This window comes from Hyaena hyaena, unplaced genomic scaffold (genome assembly GCF_003009895.1).
Source record: "Hyaena hyaena isolate Hyena2069 unplaced genomic scaffold, ASM300989v1 scaffold_1563, whole genome shotgun sequence".
Taxonomy (NCBI): domain Eukaryota; kingdom Metazoa; phylum Chordata; class Mammalia; order Carnivora; family Hyaenidae; genus Hyaena; species Hyaena hyaena.
The window spans coordinates 70087-92308 of record NW_024082196.1 but is presented as its reverse complement, the minus strand read 5'-3'; the positions used below and the strand labels follow the sequence as shown (position 1 = coordinate 92308).

Below are 22222 nucleotides of genomic sequence, written 5' to 3'. Positions count from 1 at the left end.
CAGTGACAGAGTCAGGGAAGGGGAGAGGAGAGCTGGTTTCCGGTTAGAGTGAGAGGGGACGTGGGGTTCAGTCGCTCCAACTTTTGGTCTTGTTGTTTTAACTAAAATCCAGCTTGTAAACGGTAAGAGCTGAGTTCTAAATTTGCCCATGGGTCATGGTCTCTCAGGAAGTTTCTGGGAGCAGAGACGGCATCTCTTCTGTTCTCGTCTACCTTCCTAGCCTGTGTGTGCCCAAAGGAAAAGTGGTTTAGGAAGGGGGTGGAATGATAACAACTCCCCCCCCAGACCAAATCTATTTACCTGTAGTGTGCTCTAAAGGCAACTCCAGGCTGGTTTCGTGCTAATGTCTAAAACTCCGTGTTGCCCATCCCCCGACATTCAGCAGACACAGAGCCTCCGGGGAGCTCTTTGTCCCATGAGAAATGCTGACGGGAAAGGTCTTATTTTGAGAGGCTGTGGACCTAAGAAGAGAACCCGCAGGGCCGGACTTTGCACGGGGTGCAGTGATCCTTAAACAAGGTCTCTAGCTCACACTTCTCCTCCCTCGCAGGCCCATGGATCCGGTACGCATTGCGGTAGTGGGGGCAGGCGTGGTGGGGCTCTCCACCGCCCTGTGCGTTTCCGAACTGGTCCCGCGATGCTCCGTTACTGTCATTTCCGACAAGTTTACTCCTGAAACCACAAGTGACGTGGCAGCTGGAATGCTTATTCCTCACGTTTATCCAGGTAAGAGAGGGATTATAGCGCCTCTGTCAGGTATGATAGATGTTAGAATGCTATTAGTGGAATTCTGTTGACAAAGACAGCTGGATATGCATGTAACTTAATGTTCACTTTTTAGAAAAAAAATTGTATTTAATGTTTATTTTTGAGAGAGGCAGAGCACAAGTGGGGGAGGGGCAGAGAGAGCCAGAGGTACAGAATCCAAAGCAGGCTCCAGGCTCCAGGCTCCAGGCTCCCAGCTGTCAGCACAGAGCCTGACACAGGGCTCAAACTCACAAACTGTGAGATCATGACCTGAGCCGAAATTGGATGCTTAACTGACTGAGCCACCCAGGTGCCCCTTAATGTTCACTTCTTTTTTTTTTTTTTTTAATGTTTTTAAAATTTATTTCTGAGAGAGAGAGGGAAAGCATGAGCAGGGGAGGGTCAGAGAGAGAGGGAGACACAGAATGTGAAACAGGCTCCAGGCTCTGAGCTGTCAGCACAGAGCTCGACGTGCTGTCGAACCCACAAATCATGACCAGAGCTGAAGTCGGATGCTCAACTGACGGAGCCACCCAGGTGCCCCTTAACGTTCACTTCTTAACATCATACTGGTTCATCTGTTAGGAAAGGCTCAGTTATGCTGTAGGACAAACAAGCTCCAAATCCTAGCAGCTTAAAAAACAAAGGTTCGTTTCTTGCTGGGACTACATGTCCACTGAGCATCAACAAGGGCTCTGCTCATCATATGTGATGGCGCCACTGTCTTGAATGTCATCAGTACCTGTACCTGGGGGGAAAGTAGCTCTGGGGAAGGCTCACCTCAGCTGGCTCTGGCCAGGAAGCAACTTTCATTACTTCTGATGCCCGGTCATTGGCCAACACTAGTCACATGCTTCCGCCCCTCAGAAAGTGGCCAAGAAGTGCAATTCTATAAGGCTCCCAGAAGACAGACAGTCAGAAGTATTTGGGAAATGGCTCCCCTGACTACCACAGCTGGTAACTCTAAGTCTTTCCACTGATACCAGTAATGATCACGTAACCAGACTAAAACTATTCACACTTCTAAGCCAGCATACAAGCAGTCAGTATGTATTTGGGCCTAAAGATGCACTGATTTTTTAAAATATTTATTTAATTTTTAGAGAGAGAGAGAGAATGCAAGCAAGTGAGGGAGGGACAGAGAGGGGGACAGAGGGTCTACAGTGGGCTCTGTGAGCTGGATGCAGGGCTCAAACTCATGAACCACAAGATCATGACCTGCACGGAAGTGGAACCTTCAACCGACGGAGGCACCCACTCACCCCTGCATTGAGTTTTTAAAATATGTTCACACATCCTTTCCAGTCTATATTCTTCTCGTGAAATAGAAGGAGAAGGGAAACAGCATTAAATAAAAACCCAAATCACTTGGCAGCCAATGAGGTTTATACTCACTGTCTCCACTTTCTCGTTCCCATGCTTTTATTCTCCTTTAATCTTAGCTTTTTTCCCCCCATCTAAATTATACATGCACAAGATTAAGCACAGGAGCTTGGTGTGTTTGCAGAATGCTAGTGCACACTTTCTGGGCACCTTTCTTGTGACCAGAGTTCATACATCCATTGTCCGGGAGCCCCTTTGCTTGCATCAGGCCTGGGTGAGCAGTCAGAAGGCTGCATGATAGTCATGGAATCATCTTCAAAGAAAGAGGCTCATCTAAGAGTTCATTCAAGCCATTGAGGCCCAAGCTCACCCTTTGCCTAGGTGGTGGGACCCCTGGATCAGACAGTGTTACTCTCTGGTGCTTCCAGATAAGGACTTTAGTCTTCTCTTTGGGCTTGTTTCAGACCAGCCCCAGTGATAACAGAGATCACTAAATGTCAGCACCCTATGGGGACCATATCTATCCTGTAGGGTTGCTGCGAGGATTAAATCAATTAATACATGTAAAGTATTTAGAACAGTGCCTCAGACATTGTAAGTGCTGTATCAGCAATTGCTATTATTACCACTACTCCAGCTCCAGGTTTCTTTTACCAGCACTTGAACATGGATTGGATCACCAGGCTCGCTGGCTCTATCCACTGCTGAATTGGAATTGTCTCTTCTTTTGGGATGACTCCTACAGCGTGCGAGTCACAGCCAATATTTTGTTTTTAAAGTTTGAAATGAGAACAGAGGGTGCGTTTCAATACAGCCCTATACACTGGCTTAGATTGTTGGGGTACAATCCAATGATTGGGTACAATGTTGGGGTCTAATTTAGCTCGTTTTGCAGCTAATTATTTCTTCCTTATTTCTAAACCAGTGGCCCAGTCTGCAATTTTGGAAGTGTTGAGTTCACAAGGGCACATATTGAAAGGTGACAGCACAGATCCACTATTAAAGGAATATTTATTGGCACTTTAACAAGTGAATTGTTATAAAGCCCTGCTTTTGAAATGTCCTCATTGACCTGGAGACTTGGTCTGGGGGAGCAGGATGTCTCCAGGGGCCTTTTTATCTCTACTGTGAACTAAAGGAGACTCTCTCCAAGCAGAGCTTACCCAGTGTCCTCTCTCCCTCAGTTCCCCACAAAAGTCCCTCAGGATTTTCATTCCCCAGTCCCTTGCCTGACCCTGGATTCTCCCTCATGACCCTTCCATAGGGACTGGACAGCCAAATTCTCCACCCCATTCAGATTTGTCTGCCCCTCCAGATTATGCTTGCTCTCTGTGCCTACACTAGACACTATTATTTTGGAGCTTGAACTATGACCCTTCTTTCAACCCTGACCCTTATTTCCTCCCTGATAAGTCTGCACCCTTCCAGAAGCTGGATGTGCGTCCAGCCTCTTGTGCTCTGACAGGGATGCCTGGGTTACAGGGAGCACTGATCCTCAGGGCTCTGCCAGAAAGGTGGTGCCTAGAGTGGTTCTCGCATGTTCTAGTGACCTGGGGAGTGCTACTCTAAGCTACTGCATGATTCCACAGAGTGGAAAGGGATGCTCATCATGGCAGCCTTGGATAGGACTGCAGCGAGTCCCTCCTGAGGAGCTCAGCTCTACCATGCAGACCTGGTCTCCTTGTATCAGAGGGTGAGCAATCCCGGCTTTCTGTTGATGTTCAGTGTGTTCTCTGTTCGGGTTGACCTGGGCCCCACAGATCTTCCCTTATCACCCACCATGTTTTCAGGACCCATGAAAGAAGTTCTGGTTCTTTCTCCTATCATCTCAATTGTGTGGCCGGCTGGATACCTCAACCATGAACTAACTCATTTCTGCTCAGATTGTTTATGAACCTGTCAAGGTCTGGAATATATTTAATGCCAAAGACTAGCTTCTAGGGGGCTCATATGTCAGATTTTGTCCTGATCAGCCATTTTACCCTCTGATGATTAATCTTTACACGAACGGAAGTCAACAGCATATGTCAGCATTCAAAACTCTGGTTGCTGGTAGATTCTCCACTAGAGTGTGGTACCTTATCTAAATGTTCCTCCCTGACTCTTTAGCTTCTAGGAAGGAGCTTGTCTGAAGCATAGTTATTGTCACCACTTCCTTTCTGTTCTGCTTTGCTCCCCCCATCCCCCACCCCCACCCCATGATTACAGACACACCCATTCCCACACTGAAGCGATGGTTTAGAGAGACCTTTGATCACCTGTTTGCAATTGCCAATTCTGCAGAAGCTGAAGATGCTGGTGTTCATCTGGTATCTGGGTAAGAGAGGATATCTGAAGTTATTTTAGAATTCAGAATGATCTTAATAGACTTTAAAATTCAACATAAAGTATTGTTGAGTGTCTGCTGTGAGCACCGTGCTGAATTAGGTGCAGGAGCGTTTTGAAAAACATTTTAGGCTTTACTTCTAAGAACTCAAGAAAGACAAGTTATTAGTATATTAATTGTATGTTATATACTAGTATATATAGCATTCAACTTTTAAACAACCATTACAGTTTCTCATCACAAATACTGGTTTGAGTTTCCTCAAGGATTATGCAGTGATTAGCAAATATGGCTAAAAAAAACATACAGCAGGTAAACACTGAGCCTGAGTTACATGGGGATAATGTGGCTGATGGAAAGCCAACAGGTGTGATATTGAAGAGTGAGACATCCCCCAAAAAGTAAACGTTGTAGGTCACTAAGCTTACCTTTTAGAGTGCCATTTAGGAACCATATTTCTGAAATGGTTAAGACACTTCTGTTTGATTCTTAATATCTGATTTCAGGGGACGTGCATAATTAAATGAAAGAGTTAAAAAATCCTATTCGACATTTCTAGCACAAACTAGCACTTAGAATATGACAATATCTTTCTTTATCTTCTTTTTAAAACATGTTTATATATTTTTGAGAGAGAAAGAGAGCACAAACAGGGGAGTGGCAGAAGGAGAGGAAGAGAGAGAATCCCAAGCAGGCTCTGTGTTGTCAGCACAGAGTCCAATGTAGGGCTTGATCTCATGAACCATGAAATCATGATCTGAACTGAAATAAAGAATTGGGAGCTTAATCAACTGAGCCACCAATGTGCCCCTCTTTCTTTATCTTCTTAAAAAAAGGATCTCGCGGTTCGTGGGTTCGAGCCCCGCGTCGGGCTCTGTGCTGACAGCCAGCTCAGAGCCTGGAGCCTGTTTCAGTCTGTGACTCCCTCTCTCTCTGACCCTTCCCTGCTCACGCTGTCTCTCTCTCCCTCTCCTAGAAATAAATAAAACATTAAAAAAAAATTTTAAAAAAAAAAGGAAACTAACCATTCTATCACTTTTAATGTATGACAACACATATGTTATCTGTGTTATCCTATGTGATGGCAAAGTAATGCCCTATACCTTTCTGAAGATCAGAGGGATGTTTGCTTTTTACTAAGTTCTCAAAATCACTGTGTCATTTGTGCTGTGTAAAAATACTTGTCCTCCCTCCTCCTTTGTGATCCGGCTGTCTGCTGACATTTTCTGGTAGTGAACACACCTGCCTCAGGCAGGTTTCTATCTTTTTCCTCTTCTTGCCCTCCCTCACCATCATTAATGGTGTGGATATCACTAATTTCCCACAGTCTATACCCAAAGTAGCTACTTTTACTTCTCTACCTTCTGAGGATGAATTGATACTATAACTGTCCCCAGATCCAGCGGATGAGTCACAGAGAAAAATTGTCCTTATTGATTTATAGCCACAATTAGTTTTTGACCAAAACCAATTAACTCACAAACGTTGTCTCTAAGTAATTTTTGAAAGCAGTTGTGTCTAAAATTCAAATGTCCTTTCAAGGCTAAGATTTTGCCACCATCAAGGATATTAAAAAGAATGTACTTTAAGCTAGCCTAAAAGAGAGTTATTTATTGCTCTCACATGAATGATTTCTCTCCCATTTGCTTCCAAAAAAGCAATTTGAATCAGTCAAACGAAGACAAGGGCTTGTACCTCTTTGGCATAAGTGTATAGCCTTATTCATTTGTTCATCTATACATTTCTTCAAAACAATTTATTCAGCATCCACCAGTATCAGGTGCTCTCTTAGGTATTAGTGATACAGTAATGAGCAATTTAGCACATACTGCTTGGCATATAGTAAATGCTTAATAAATGTATGTTGAGTGAATTTTTAAGAAAAGAAGACACAGTCCTGCCTTCGTATAGCTTATGGTCTGTAGGGAATGTCCTAATTGTAACTAGCTGCAAACAAGACACAAGTTACCAAGGGAAGTGTACAGGATACTATGGAAGAATATATTTGGAGAATAAACTTGCTCGGAGGAGTTATGAGAAGCAACCTGGAGCAAAGTGATATTTCAGCAGAGACCATCCAGATAAGTGTAGGTTAGTCTGGTGACATTGTAGAAGTGAAGGGGACACAGACAGGGCCAAGGACGCAAGAGGAAAACCATTCCAGGTAGAGAGAACAGCATATGCATAGACATGAGTCAAGGGTGACTGGGGTGTGTTGGAGATACTGAAGATGATCCAGGGTAATGGAAGGCTTTTGAGGGGTTTTACACATTGAAGTAACTGATCATATTTACATGTCAAAACTATCATGCCTCCAGTGAGGAGAACAGGTATGGAGAGAGAGATGTGGTGCAATAGATTAGGTGTTGGCAGTGGGGACAGAGAGGAGATGGATTTGAGAGAAGCCTGGGAGGAAAACTGATAGGATTTGAGACTTGGTAGTTGATGGCATGTGACATGGGAAGAGAAGGTCATTGTAAGTCTGGGTCTGGTCTGGGAGCTCAGGAGAGAGAGGAGGGCTGGAGGTTTAGCCCCCTGAGTGTTGGGTCTACAGATGATGGTGAAGTTATGGATTGGGAAATCTAGCCCAGGAGAGTGTGCAGAATGGCCCAGCATGGAGCCCCACAGCAAACATTTATACCTTTGCTGGGGACTGCTTTGAATAAATTACTTAGAGGTATACGAATTCTGGTATGTTGAAGACCACATCACTAACAGCCATGTATAGCATTCAAGTGATTTTCCTTGCTCTTTTAGAGCCGCCGTGATTTATAACACTTATTCCTATTGATGAAAACAACCCAATACCTACAAATCCAAACATATTCCTGGCAGCTCTTGGTAGAGCTATTCCGGCTTGTTAACAACCAGTATCATGCCAGCCCCATCCATTCCAGCCATGCTGGTGGCCTAACAGTGACAGGGCTCCTCCAGACACCCCAGCACCTCTTATTGGCAGTGTGAGGTGATGACCCACAACTTACCCCCAAATTCACACTTACCTCATAATTCACACTCCTGCCTCCTGTACACCCACCACTGCTCACTCCAATTTAGATGTTTTGTTCAGAACTGAGGCCAACCTTTAAACTTTTGATGGATGCTTACAACGTATGTAAAATGTTATATAAAACACAAAAAAACCTTTCCTCAAGAATGCATAGTCATAAGTAAATAAAGTCTGAGCAACAACTATTTAGGGGGAAAAAAGGCCGATTTTTAAAACACAACTTTTTAAATGTCTTATTCTCCCCAATCATGAATATTTTAAAATGTTTATTTATTTTGAGAGAGAGAGAGTGCTTGAGCAGGGGAAGGGAAAAGACACAGGAAGACAGAAAATCCCAAGCAGGCTCTGTGCTGTCAGTGCAGAGCCCGGCACGGAGCTCAAACTCACAAGCTGTGAGATCATGACCTGAGCTGAAGGCAAGAGTCAGACGCTTAACCGACTGAGCCACCCAGGTGCCTCATGATTATTTTAAACTTAGCTGCTTAATTATCTGAACCCAAGGGAATAGAAGAAGAGATCTTTTTCTTTTAGTGGGTATAGGAAGTATGTTCTAAAATGCTTTAGAGAATGTCATGTGGGGTTCACCAGAAATGTGTTACTTCACAAAATTTCAGGAAATTTTTCCACTTATGTATTTGAGTTGGCAGATATTTCGGAGCGTTCCTCCTGAAGAAGTGCCATTCTGGGCTGATGTGGTGCTGGGGTTTCGAAAGATGACTGAGGCTGAACTGAAGAAATTCCCCCAGCATGTGTTTGGTCACGCTTTCACGACTCTGAAATGCGAAAGCCCCGCCTACCTCCCATGGTTGGAGAAGAGGTCAGTTGAAATGGCTCTCTGCTGCTTCCTTTATCTTTCATAGCATAGCCATAAATAATTGCATAGCTACTCATAAAATATAGATGGAAAACTCCCCACGGTCCCTCAGGGCTCTTTTGCATTGTGTCTTGTTGCTCACAACGGCTAGGGTTTTGTCAAACAACCTGAAGACAGTGTTGTGCCAGAAAGAGTAAGTCACACCACACTGGTAGTAACACATCCATCCTCTTCTTCTAGTGCCCGAGGCATGATTCTTCTTCATGATGCATGATTTGGTTCCCTGACCACCAGTAAAACTCACTTTACTGAAACAGTGTCTTAGTTTCCTCATTTGTAAATTTTATGCTTCCAGCTATAAAATCATATGGCTTGCTCCAGTTCTTTAGATGGAGAATCTTAAGCTTATTATAAATTGTTTTTTGAATTTTTTTTCTCATTATTGATAAAGAAAATGGCTTCATTATTTTCTTTGTTATAAATAAGATCCCTAAACTGGATAGGTCTTAGCTTATCTAAATTAGGTAATTGCTTCCTCACTGAGCCCAGTCCAAAATACCTTGAACTTATATTTTGCTTGATTTTGGGGACTTTCTGATTCCAGTTAGTTAGGAGACACATCAAGAGCATTTTTATTTGAGATATATAAATAAATCTCTCTTTAGTCTGGAAATTGTAAGCATATTGAGGGTTGTAAAACATTGGTCCTTTCAATCCCCAAATGTGTATATTTGATAGATAAGTAGGGGCAATGTGAACTACTGTGTAAATGTTGGAAGAGTGTCTCGAGGCAAGCAGTGGCAATGATTGGTCCCAGATGTAGACTATAAGGTAATTGACTTAGGCAATTCATTAGTCCCACAATTCTGTGTTGAATATCTATGTCTGAACTTGGCAGTGTGTTAGAATCTGGTCAAAAAAGAAGGATAAAAATATTATCGCTTTTCTTAAGGAATTCATAGTCTAAGGGGGGGTGATGGTGTGTATGTATGCATATGTGTGTGTACATGTGTTTGTTTATATATGTTAATTAACAATTACAGTAATACACATGGTATGGGGTTGTACCAATTTTGAGGGTGGATTGGGAGCACAGAGGAGGGAGCGTATGTCTATTAGGCACGTGTCAGGAGCATCATGATACATTTTTGTAGCTTTGTGAGTGCTCTTCTATTTTTATCTATTAGCAATTTATATGGGATGTCTTCCTTTTGTAAGCTCCAGTTTTCACAAAACCCATACTTTTATGCTTTGTTCACTGGGCCCTAAGGCACGTGTGCATGCTAACCTCGAACCTGTAGACATCACTGATACACAAGCATTTGAGCCATCACGTGATGAAGTTGCCTATCAGCCGACATTCAAGTTTCAGCAGCAACACGGTCTTTCCCTCAGTGGCGGTACTGTGTAGTTTTCGTTTGTGTCCTGACAGTATTAAAATGACTGGAAATAGAAAATTAGAAGGGTTAATGCTAGTGATTTAAGATGGAGGTATCATATACTTTATCTTAATTAAATTCAGATAAAGGGAATTATTAGGCTGCCACAAGGGGCAGACCTTTACTGTCACTATGGTACATAATTCTGTTTGATTATGACAAAAAATGGAAGAACATGTACAAAATGTTGAGTATAAAAAGGTGTCATTAGAGAGATTTATAATTTGAGGCTGAAGTTTCACTGTTACCCCCAAGCCTGTTGTTTGGCTCCCCCATCTTGGACTTTTTTTCTCCGTGTTCAGGAAGGTCTATAGAAAACCTGACTGGATCCCTGCGGTCTTTGGAAGGTCAGACAGAGCAGGGAAAGGAGAGTCCTGTGGAGTGTTTGTTCCCCATCAAAGAGACTGTCAATGGCTGGCTTCTCTGTGTGGAGATGGCTGGGGATGGGGCATGGTGACGGCCGTGGGGATAAGGGAAGTGGATGAGTGATCTCTTTATGCAGGTGAATGATACGCTTTATGCCGATCCCGAACATTTTCTTTATCATTTTCTATCTCCCATATATATATAAATATACATACATATGTATTTTTTCTCCCCCCCAGAACAATTTAAGAGTAAGCTGCAGACATGATGCCCCATGATTTCTAAATATTACCATGTGTGTTTTCTAGGAAAAAGAATATTCGTTTACATAAATAGAGTAGTATGATAAAAATCTAGCTATTGATACTGATGCTGTGATCTATGAATCTTATTCATATGTTGCCCAAAAAAGACCCGGTAAGGTCCTTTATATAGATATATCTGGCCCACGGTCCAATTCCTGGTCACACATTACATTGGTTGTCATGTCTCCAGTGTGTCTCCAATGACCTTTACAACTTTGAAGAGTACAGACCAATTGCTTTGGAGAATGTCTCTCAGCTGGGGTTTGTCTGAGGTTTCCTCGTGACCAAATTGAGGTTGTGCACTTTGGTGGAACCCTGTAGAAGGAATGTTGAGTCCTTAGTGCATCATAGTAGGAGACACATGGTGTTGGTTTGTCCCCTTCTCGTGATGTTAACTTTGATCCCCTGGCCTGCCCGTTATCTCCAGTGTGAAGTTAGATCTTTTTTCCTTTGTAATTACTAAATGCTTTGCTAAGATACACCTTGAGCCTGTGTAAATATTCTGCTCCTACTAGTTTTAGCATCCATTCATGATTCTTGCTTCAATCATTTCTATAATGTTTGCCAAGTGATAATTTCTTTAAAAATTTTTTCTTAACATTATTTTTTTTTTGAAAGAGAGAAAGAGTGTGAGCAAGCAGGTGAGGGACAGAAGGAGAGGGAGAACCTTAAGCAGTTTCCATGCCCGGTGTGGAGCCTGATGCAGGACTTGATGCAGGGCTTGACGTAGGGCTCAATTTCATGACCATGAGCTCCATGACCTGAGCTGAAATCATTAGTAAGATGCTTAACAGACTGGCCACAGAGGTGCCCTGCCAAGTGATAATTTCTAACGTCTACATTTAGTTTGCCTTCTCCTATAAGGAAGAACTTTTTCCAGCTCTATTTATTTAATTATTTATTTATATCAGTATGGACCCATGGATTCCTATTTTATTCAGTGAATTATAATCTATTACTCTTACTATTTATTTTGATGTTCAAATTGCCTAAGATTTGGCCAGTAGGAGCCTCTTCAAGCTGTTCTTGTGTCTTTTTGACATATCTGCATCTCTCTCTCTCTCTCTCCCTTTCTCTCTTTCTACCATTTTCTTACTTTGGGGCACAAATGCATTCTATACACTCCAATTTTGAAAAGAAAAATATTTTCTTTTGATGAATATTTCTTTCCATCTTTTCCTTAATACACACCTGATACAATGCTATGTTTTAAATTTATATATTCAATAAACTGCCTCTACTCTGTTTCCTTTCTATTGCCCTTTGTCCCCTGAAGTTTCCTTCTGTTGTGATTTTTGAGTATAGTTAGAGAACATGCCCCAAACCAGACCCTCCTCTATGTTGTCCAGCCTGGAACAAGAATACAAATAGGACTCCATATGGATATGTGTAAATATTTAAAAGTTCCAAATTAAGCTACCAAGCCATTAAATAAAATATAATTTATCCTTTTAACTTAACAAATGTGACTTGCAACTATGCGAAGGTCAAGTTTATGTTGAGAATTCTTGGATTCTCAGGAGTGCTGTATATTAACATGGCAGCAGGGGGCTCTAGGTTTCTGCCATGAGGCACCCCAGCCCATACACCCAAGCTCTATTCACACTCCCCGCCCCTCCACACACCAAAATAGCTATCCTTTGGCCACCTTGGACAAGGGTGCACACAGTGGCATGGTCTGCCCCTCAGAAGAAGACAGGGCAGGCCCTGGAAGGGAGAAAATATGGGGAACCTGGGTTCCCAGCTCATGAACTGGAAGGGAAGGAGTAGGGCTCTGGCTGGGTGCACCCCCTGGCCCCACATACTCATTTCTCATGCACAGCTGGAGAAGGACCAGAATGGGGCCCTCTGAGTGGTCCAGTGGAAGTGAGGTGCAGCTCAGATTAGCCAGGATAAATTCTAAGTCCTAGAAATAGTCTTGAGCTGACATTAATCATATGCGTATGTTTGAGTGTATGTGTGTGTGTATGTGTGTGTGTGTTTGTACATGTAATTTCTCCTGACTTTTCAAAGAAGCATTGGATATAAAGTCTAGACAGAAAGCTGAAATTCTTCCTGGAAGAGATGGTGCATTGCTTTAATGAAAAATAGATAAAGTCCTTGGGAGATGGGGGGTTTTGATGGGATACAGAGGGAGCATGAAGTCCCAGGGCACCTGAATAGGTGCTATTGCTATGGGAGGGGACAGAGGCAGGGAAGCCAGCCAGTGTACATGTCCCCTCTCTGAGGGGTCTTCATAAGTCTTGCAATTTGCCTGGAGCTGCCCTGAGCAGTGGGACGCTTCCCCCTGGGTGGGGGAGGGGCGGCCCCAGGCTGACAGCAAGGGCCAGTCCCCCGCATGGCCGCCATCCCAGCCACCCTCCCATTCTGGCTGAGAATAAATGTGTTAGCTCTGCAGGCCACCCTCAACCACTTTCATATGGAAACAAATATTATCTGAACGATTTGTTCTGCCTGCTTCTAAAGTATCACCTTCTGGAAGACAGGCCCCTATTTCCATAATAACATTATTTTCAGGCCTAATCTCTAACTGTGGGATGAAGACAGGGGGAAAATCCTGCTACCTTCTCATTTGTCAGAAGCCTGCTGTCAGCATTTTACTCTACTTAAAATAACCTGGAGTCAGTGGTACTTTGTGCCAGTAGGAGCCACCTCCTGACAGCAATGCCACTGGCCTGATGACCAGTCAGCTAGGGTTTGTGTCTAGGAGCACGTTGCTTCCTGTCTGTTTTTAGGTAAAGTCATGAGAAGAGGCCTGGGGGGCTGCTCTTGTCCTGGGGAGGTCTTTTTCAGTCCATCTGTTGGATATACACATCCACCATGACAGTGGGCTGGGACATGAGTGTCTCAGACAGACAGCGTACACACACCTTTGTCCCATCATCCACCCCCACCCCCGTCCCAGCTTCTCAGCACTGCCTTGTGCCCTTGAACCTTCTTCTTCCTCCTGCCCCCCAAAGCAGAGCCTGCACAGATAGCACACAGGGTCTCCTCTCTGTGGAGATTAGCTGTCCTCTCTTCCCTCAGAGCTTGGCATCTTGCCAGAAGGCCGACATGGGGTAAGAAGAGAACCGCATGTTCCTTGTCTTCCTGAGTGAGGCTTTGCAGAGGAGGGACTCCTCTGAACCCAAAGAAAGCCTTTCGGGCAAGGATTTCAAGCCAGGTGGGAAGTGGGGCAGTGTTGTGGTAAGGGGGTGGGACCCCTGAGGCTCACTCTGTGGGCTGTCACCTACTCTTCTCCACTAGGGCGAAGCCAGCTGGGAAGCCACACAATCCCTGCTTGTTCCTCACCCCCGGGGTCTGTTGTGTTGCCTCCTACGCCCCTTCTACACAATGTGAGTGTTCAGCCTACAGTGTTCTGACTCAAAAACAGGCATCTCACTCAGGAAGCCACTCAAAAATGTCTCCAATCTAAGCTCTATCCTTCTGAAATAATACAAACTCCCAGGAAAGGGAAAAAAGTGTTTTTAACCACAACCGAGACCTTCAGCTTTGTTTCAAAGAACAGAATGGATCATCTCAGTCTCATGAAAAGAAACAATGCCCAATAATATCCAAAACAAACAAGAGAATAAGAACCCTTCAGAGGTTTAATCAGCCATGCAGATCATGTTTTATATCCTCAGCCAGTGGAGTCATATTCTGCTGCTTTTTACTTGCCCCTTCCAGGAAATGAATCATAGAGGCAATAAGTCAACTGAGCCTGTCTCTTCGCCAGACATCCTACCTAAATAAATCATCCCAGCAAGAGCAGGCTCATCCTGCCTTTGACAATATCCAGAAAGCTGGGTGCCTCATTTCTGTGCCAGGGGCCCTGTAACTCAGGTGCATGTCTTTCTTTCAGGAGGCCATGCTCTATCCTGTGGTCCTGATAAGGCCCGCACTGACCACAGCACTCACCGCTCTGAGCTTTTCTCTCTGTACTTCCTTCCCACTGGTCTAATACAGCCTTGCGGTTACTCTCTCTGTCTCCTGCAGCTTCTGTTCTCCCACTTGGCCTGACTCACAGCAGTGCCTCTGAAAGAAACTCGTGTGGCTCCCCCCGCAGTTGGATAGAAATATGGGTTGTACATCAGGAACATGATGGATCAGCCCTGTCTCATAAATGCCTACCTTGCAAAGGCACCTTCCTGTGCACAGCAGACCCCTGCTTCCCCAGGACGAACATACACCTTGCTGCTGGAGCGCAGCCATCCTTTGCCAGGCTTCTAGTTATTTCTGCCCCCTCCCGGCATCTGCCAGCTCTAACCAGAGGAGCGGGGAGCGGGGGCAAATGATGGTCCCGGACACAGGCTGACTGTGAACACCCCACTTTCTGCCCAGTATGCAAGGATAAGTGGGAGGGTACCGGCCAGGAAGGTGCAAAATGATGGTATTTGTTTTTTCTGGTGATGGTAATAAGGTTAGCAGGAAATAGATGGAGGCTGTACGCGGTGCGGTAGCCTTAGGAGCCTCCAGTGGGGCTTCAGTAGCTGCCCCAAGGCGGCTACACAGGTGAGCTTGTTCCCGGAAACCTCACCTGCTGGTCTGACTTAGGGTGCACAGCTGCTCCCCTCCAGGACCACCCTGCCCATGGAGACCCTGGGCCTCATCCACACCCCCTTCCCCAAAGGGACCAGAGTCTTCTCTACCCCTGAGTGGAACTTAGAGCCATAATACAAGTTCATGGAGTGGTCAAAGTGGGGATGGCTATTCTGAGAAGTGGGAAATAGAATGCAGTTGATTTTATTGGAATATGCATTGCAAGGAAATGAGTGAGGAATGTGGTCATCAGGGGAGATCATGTTGTCTGGACAAAGTTAGACTATATGTAAAGTACAAGGAATCCCATGTATTCTTCACCCAGATTCCCCAAATCTTATACTTACCATATTTGCTTTATCCTTTTTCCTCTAAATATATACTTTTCCCCTGAACCTTTTGAGAGTAAACTGCAGATGTGATCCCCCTTTACCCCAAATACTGAATATGTATTTCTTAAACTCACAGCCAGTCTCTCATATCACTAAGGTCAACTTATCAGAATGAGGGCATTATGTTAACACAGGTATGTTTCTTTTTTCTTTTCTTTTCTTTTTTTCTTTTCTTTTCTTTTTTTCTTTTCTTTTCTTTCTATTGGTTTCAAGAATAGAATTTAGTGATTCATCACTTACATATAACACCTAGTACTCATCACAAGTACCCTTCTTAATAGCCCATTCCCATACTGAGCAACCCTCAGTTTGTTCTCTATAGTTAAGAGTCTCTTATGATTTGCCTCCCTATCTGTTTTATCTTACTTTATTTTTCCTTCAACATGGGTACATTTCTGAAATCTACAGACTTTATTCAGATTTTGTCAATTGTCCCAATAATATACGTTGCAGGAAAAGAAAATCCAGGATTATATGGATCAAATGAATATACATACATATATATATATGTATGTATGTATGTATATTCATGAGAAGCAAGTGACCGGGTCCAGACACATTCAAAGAGAAGGGCATTAGGCTTCAGCCTTGAAGGGTTCAAAGAATTTGTGGATATATTTTGAAAACATCACCATTGACCTTCTGAGTACAAATTGTTTGCATTCCTATCACATGCAAAATATGCATATATATGTAAGTGTATATGTACATTTAAAATCTAACTATTATAAGCTATTTTAGGTATAGCTACACCAAATGACACTATGAAGAAAGAGTGGACTTTCTCTGTGAATCTGTGTGCATAGTACTATTTGCCAAATGAGATTTTCTTTTCTTTTTTTTCTTTTTTTAAAATACAAATTTATGTATTTATTGTCAAGTTAGCTAACATACAGTGTATACAGTGTGCTTTTGGTTTTGGGGGTACATTCTCGTGACTTATCACTTACATACAACATGCAGTGCTCATCTCAACAAGTGCCCTCTTTAATGCCCATCCCCCCTCCCATTAACCCTCAATTTGTTGTCTGTATTTAAGAGTCTCTAATGGATTTGCCTCCCTCTCTGTTTGAAACTATTTTCCCCCTTCCTTTCTCTCAATGTCTTAAGTTTCTCAAGCTCCACATATGAGTGAAAACATATGGGATCTGTCTTTCTCTGCCTGACTTATTTCACTTAGCATAATGCCCTCCAGTTCCACCCACGTTGTTGCAAATGGCAGGATTTCATTCTTTCTCATTGCCAAGTAGTCTTCCATTGTATATATAAGCCACGTCTTCTTGATCTATTCATCAGTTGATGGACATTTGGGCTCTTTCCACGATTTGGCTATTGGTAAAAGCACGGCTATAAACATTGGGGCCAAATGAGATTTTAAATTAGGTTTCCTTCTTATCTCGTTTTCAAATAGACTGAACATAGTTAAGTTTCTGTTCGCTGTCATTAAGGTGCCATGATTCAGGCTTGAAGCAAGGATGACTTCTTTTTATTATCTTTTAAAAATTTTTTATGTTTGAGTGACAGTGTGTGAGCAGGGGAGAGGGGCAGAGAGAAGGAGAGAGAGGGAGAGAGAGAGTCCTAAGCAGGTTCCACACTTAAGTGAGGAGCCTGACATGGGGCTCCATCCTATGACCTTGGGATCATGACCTGAACTGAAATAGAGAGTCAGATACTCAACTGACTGAGCCACTCAGGTGCCCCCAAAATTAATTTTTTAATTGACTACATCTAATAATGTGTACATAATACATAACCAAATGCTTCTCAAAGCCAGCCTCTGCCCTGTGTTCTTGGCCGCCATCCTCTCCCAGCCTCCCTGCATCCCTGCATCTCTCCACATCTTTAGCAGTGTCTTCCTAGCTCTTCACTTTCTCTCCACTCCAAGCTACCCTTACATCAGGAACTCAAAACCTCAATGCTGTTTTCCTCATTCCAACGTACTTTGAACCATAGCAGCCATGGGGAGAATTGTCTTCTTTCCGGCTCTGACCCCGGCGTTCTGCTGTGTGCAGCCCTGCTCAGGCGTAACCTCACCAGTTCTCCTCAGATCAGTCCCCCCAGGCTCTGGTCCTCAGGCCCCCACCCCTGCCCTCTGACAGGAAGTTCCAACCGCTCTGAGGAGCCAGCTGGGGAGCAGACACCAAGTCATCCCCTCTTCCCTCCTCCCTCCTTGGTGGGGGCCGATTCTCCAAAAGCAGTCTGGTTTGCAGAGACAATCGTGGACCCTCTCACCCCAAAGTCATCTTGGATCCTTAGAAGAGAGTTTTTACTTTGTATTTGTGTAATCCATGGACCTATTTGGATAATATTCCCAGAATAAGGGTACAAGCTATTAAAATGTTACCAAAGAATTGTTAAAATGTCTACCTTTGGCAAGTGCTTAGAAATTTTAAATGACAAAAAGAATGTTTTTCCCCAGTTTCTACTCATTAGGTCCCCCCCAAATTTAGGGTGTGTCAGCGGGTGAATTCCAGGCACACATGTGCTCCAGGGCAGTATCTTGGCTCTGCTGCACCCCTAGTTCTGTCCCTTTTGGGCTGCACCCCACATCCTGCCCTGCAGTCCTCGCCATCAGAGCAGCCCCATCCCTCGTTCTAGAGCCCACGTGTGCCCCCTTTTCCCCAGTAGGTCTCCACACTGAGCCCCCACCTACGTATTTCGTGCTGCCCAGGACTCTTCTCTTAGATGGCTTCGGCCGCAGCGGGTGATGAGAGGTGGGGTGGAGGAATGCCTCTAGTCCCAAGAGAAAGGAAGGGTGAGAGGATTCCCCTTTGCTTCTGGGATGTGGAGTGTGTGTGTCTGTGTGTGTGTGTGTGTGTGTGAGGAGGCACTTAGTGGAGCCCCCATCCCTCTCAGGGCCACGCCTACTCTAACTCCCTCTTGCTGAAACACCAGAGAGTTAACGGAAGGGCTCTAAAGACAGCCATTCCCCATGTTTAGTGGGCAGGCTGACTTTCAGGCTTGGTGAAAATGGGCACTATTGGGTTTTAGTGTGATGACCGGAAGACACTGGTCTGGGGCTATGGAGAGCAACTTCTTGAGTCCCCGTCCCCCATTTCCTCATGGGAGGTGGGGACATGGCATTCTCTCAGTCTTGAGGTTTTGCTCAGTTTCAGGAGGGCCTATGGGGAAAGTCACCAAGTTTGTACCCCCAACCATGTCATTCAAAATCTCCAGAATAACTACCTCACATGGTTGTAGAAGTGCTTGGTTTAACATCCAGCTTCCAGGTGAGGTTTCCTCCTCCACCCTGGTGCCACCTGCTGCATTGCCCATGGGATACACCGTAATGACCGGGCATTGCCTCATGGTTGTATTGCAACAGCCGGGTCCTGGCGCATTCCACAAGTTCCCTCCCGGGGTGGAGACCTGTGAGCTACGCAGCACAACAAGCCTGCCAGGGCCTTCCCACAACCCAGCTGCTATCATCATTTCAGAGGTAGAAAGTGTATTTCATCAGTAGTGGCCTGCAGGGGCCCTTTGAAAAGGAAAAAGATATCTGCATGTGTTGAATTATTTTTAAAAAGTTTTATTTAGAGAGAGAGAGATAGAGAGAGAGGGAATGGGCAAGAGAGGGGCAGAAAGAGGGAAAGACAGAGAATCCCAAGTAGGCTCCATGCCACCAGTGTGAAGCCCAATGTGGGGCTTGAACTCACAAATCATGAGATCATGCTATGAGCGGAAATTGAGAGTCAGATGCTCAACCAACTGAGCTACCCAGGCGCCCCTGCATGTGTTGAATTCTTACAGAATATTTTATAAAAACCCCGTGGACTCCGCATTCTTATCCCTAGGTGACAGTTGAGGAAATAAGTTCAGTTCAGTCATGTCCTAAGGCTGGTAAAATTCCTTTATTTTTCTGAATTAGAATAATTCTGAAGTCTAATTAGAAGAGTTGGAACATAGAACACAGTGTTCAACTATCAACACATGGAATCTACAGTCTATTAAAAGCAAAACCAAGATACGTTCAAATTATAACCAATTTAAAACATTTTTTGAGGCCCAAATGTCAATGTCATTCTTATAAGCTATTAGACCATTGGATGTCAGTGATAGATGGGTGTGGAAAATAGGTGTACCCCTGTGTGAGCTACCTGCTCTTGCATTTTATAGGAGCATAGCAACTACACCCTTCTACCCATTAGAAAAAATTATTGGGGAACTACAGTGTGCTATGGGCTGCAACAGACTTTTTTCAGATGCTATCTCATTTCATTTTCACAAGGAACCTATGAAGTCAGTATTGCTATCTCTAAATTACAGATGGAGGATTAAAAGTTCACAGAAGTTAAAGAATTTGACTGAGGTCTTATGATTGGTAAAGGATAGAGCCCTCCTAAACTCTTTTTAAAGGACTTTTCTTGGAGCGCCTGGATGGCTCAGTCAGTTGAACATCCACCTTCAGCTCAGGTCATGATCTCACGGTTAGTGGGTTCTGAGCCCTGCATCGGGCTCTGTGCTGGGCTCTATGCTGACAGCTCAGAGACTGGAGTCTGCTTCAGATTGTGTGTCTCCCTCTCTCTCTACCCCACCCCTGCTTGTGCTCTCTCTCTCTCTCTCTCAAAAATAAATAAACATTAAAAAAAAGACTTTTATTCACATTCACTATTTTAAAGAATGTAAACACACTGCAATATGTTGGTCAGTGTCACCACAAAATTCATAGATGAATATATTAAAATGAATGCCATTGAACTATACACCTAAAAATGGTCAACAGAGTGAGTTTCATGTTATGTGTATTTTACCACAATGAAAAAAAATACTTACAGGGCATAGATAAGCCATTTCTTTTTATTTTCAATATACTTGGTCCAAAATAACATTATTGACCATCTCTGTCAATCCATGAGCTGCAAATATTTTGCATTCCTCTCATGCTGTCATCTCTGGTAGATGTAAATGTGACCACTGTCCCAAACAGCTCCTTAGGGAGACCAGAGTAATACAAAGGAACATGCAAAAGTTAACAATATGAGACAAAATGCCTAAGGCTACAAATTTAGGCGCTGAATAAATGACATAAAAAAGGCATGCCCAGGGATTTTAAAGATTGATTAAATTAGTATTTATTTAGCATCTAGTATGACCATAGGAACTTTACAAAACATAAAAAGGACAAGACATTTGTTCTGAATTTTTGAAACAGGATTTATTTGGGTTGGAGTTTAGGAATCCCTAGTCTCCAAGGATGTGAGACAGCTGATGGCTGGCATTTGGCCTGCTTGGGTGCTGGACGCGCTCATGATCTTGTCCAAAATTTCCTGTGAGGGGCTGCACAGGAAGCTGCTAAGGCTTCCCTGATGGTCTCTCTCATTTTTTCCCAGGTTAAAAGCAAGTGGGGTCCTGATACTCACCCGATGCATAGGAGACCTGTGGGAGCTTCATCCATCCTTCGACATCGTGGTCAACTGCTCAGGCCTTGGAAGCAGACAGCTTGCACGAGACTCGGAGATGTTCCCCATGCGGGGCCAACTGCTCGCCATTCAGGCTCCCTGGTTGAAGCATTTTATCCGAGATGGGAGTGGGCTGACATACGTTTATCCTGGCGTATCCAATGTAATCCTGGGTGGAACTAGGCAAAAAGGAGACTGGGATGTGTCCCCAGATGCAGACATTAGCAGAGATATTTTTTCCCGGTGCTGTGCTCTTGAGCCCTCCCTCCACAGAGCCCACAACGTAAGAGAGAAGGTAGGCTTAAGGCCCTTCAGGCCTGCAGGCGTGCGGCTGCAGACGGAGCTCCTGGCCCAGGATGGCCGGAGGCTGCCCGTGGTCCACAACTATGGCCACGGGAGTGGGGGCATCTCTGTGCACTGGGGCACTGCTCTGGAGGCTGCCAGGCTGGTGAATGAGTGTGTCCAAGCCCCCAGGACCCCCACTCCCAAGTCAAACCTGTAATTGACATGACATGACAGCAAATGGCCCCAGACACTATGGATCGAAATACAATTTAAGCACCAGAATGGATTCCAATAACTTTTCCATTGCACGAAAGGTTAATGAGGTCTATCTTTGTTTTCAAAATTAGAAATGCTGCAATAGGAATCAGTAGCCTTAGACTCAGCTCTAGTGCTAAATGACATAGAGCATAAAGTTCTATTTTCATTAAAAACAATTGTTACAGAGTAAGATTTTTCTCAGACCTAGCCTTCAAAGATCTGTGCTAATTTGCATGGATGCTGGAAGCTGTAGGGATTTTGACGGTTTTTGGCCAATAAATCCACAGGAGGAGATAATACATGGAAAATACTTAACTCACTGTTGCAAAGCTCCCCATGATGTTTGCAGGTTGTACTCAAGTGAGTATTACAATCCCTCTAGATAAAATACACGGTGATCGTGTGACACAGGCTTACTACATTTAATATCAGACAAAGCATGATTCCTGCTGGTACCAGAGGCAGCCTCTTCCTTCCCTCCGCTGGTCATGATGGTTAGAAGACAGGGATGAAGTTACCTATGGGCATGGCATCAACCCAACGGCTCTCTGGGGTCAGTCACCTCACGGTGGTACTTTCCATTACCACAAATGATGGAGTACTTAGCTTTGCTGTGTCGCTGACTTTGCTGAAACGGTTTTTGAAGATTGAATAGCAGGTGCAGCCAAAGAGCTAATTAGCTGATTAAGAGGAAACAATCATTCTGAATGAAATATATCCAAAGAGTTTTCCACAGGTTGTTAAAAAAGAAAAAAAAAACTACTGGAGAGGAGGGGAAATGTGTCATGATAAAATGAACTTGGGAATTGCTGAAATAAATCCATCTAGCCTGATTTCTTGACTCAGACCTTCTCAGAGGCTTTAATCTGCTCATGTGTATTGTGGATGCTCAGGAGGGTTTTGGCTTTAGCAAATGGGAAAGGAGGCGCTCTTCACTAAAGGTTAGGAAGCTTTGGAGAAATATATGTAACTTTAATCAATTTTGGCAGGAGTTGGCTTGTGTTTAATGATAATAAGTTCTAGTCTGGACACCCAGG

General features: G+C 44.0%; 1 protein-coding gene across 2 annotated transcripts; it reads left to right on the top strand.

Annotated features, from left to right (window-relative positions):
- The first annotated feature begins 550 nt into the window (after positions 1-550).
- DDO (D-aspartate oxidase) lies at positions 551-21944 on the top strand. Of its 2 annotated transcripts, XM_039224222.1 has the most exons (4): positions 551-726; positions 4279-4387; positions 8047-8223; positions 20574-21944. In XM_039224222.1, the coding sequence occupies exons 1-4, from the start codon at positions 555-557 to the stop codon at positions 21142-21144; spliced, it is 1029 nt and encodes a 342-aa protein (XP_039080153.1). In that variant the 5' UTR covers positions 551-554; the 3' UTR covers positions 21145-21944. The 2 variants fall into 2 exon arrangements, with proteins under 2 accessions (XP_039080153.1, XP_039080152.1); XM_039224221.1 differs by lacking the exon at positions 8047-8223 and having other exon boundaries at positions 555-726.
- Positions 21945-22222: the final 278 nt, after the last annotated feature.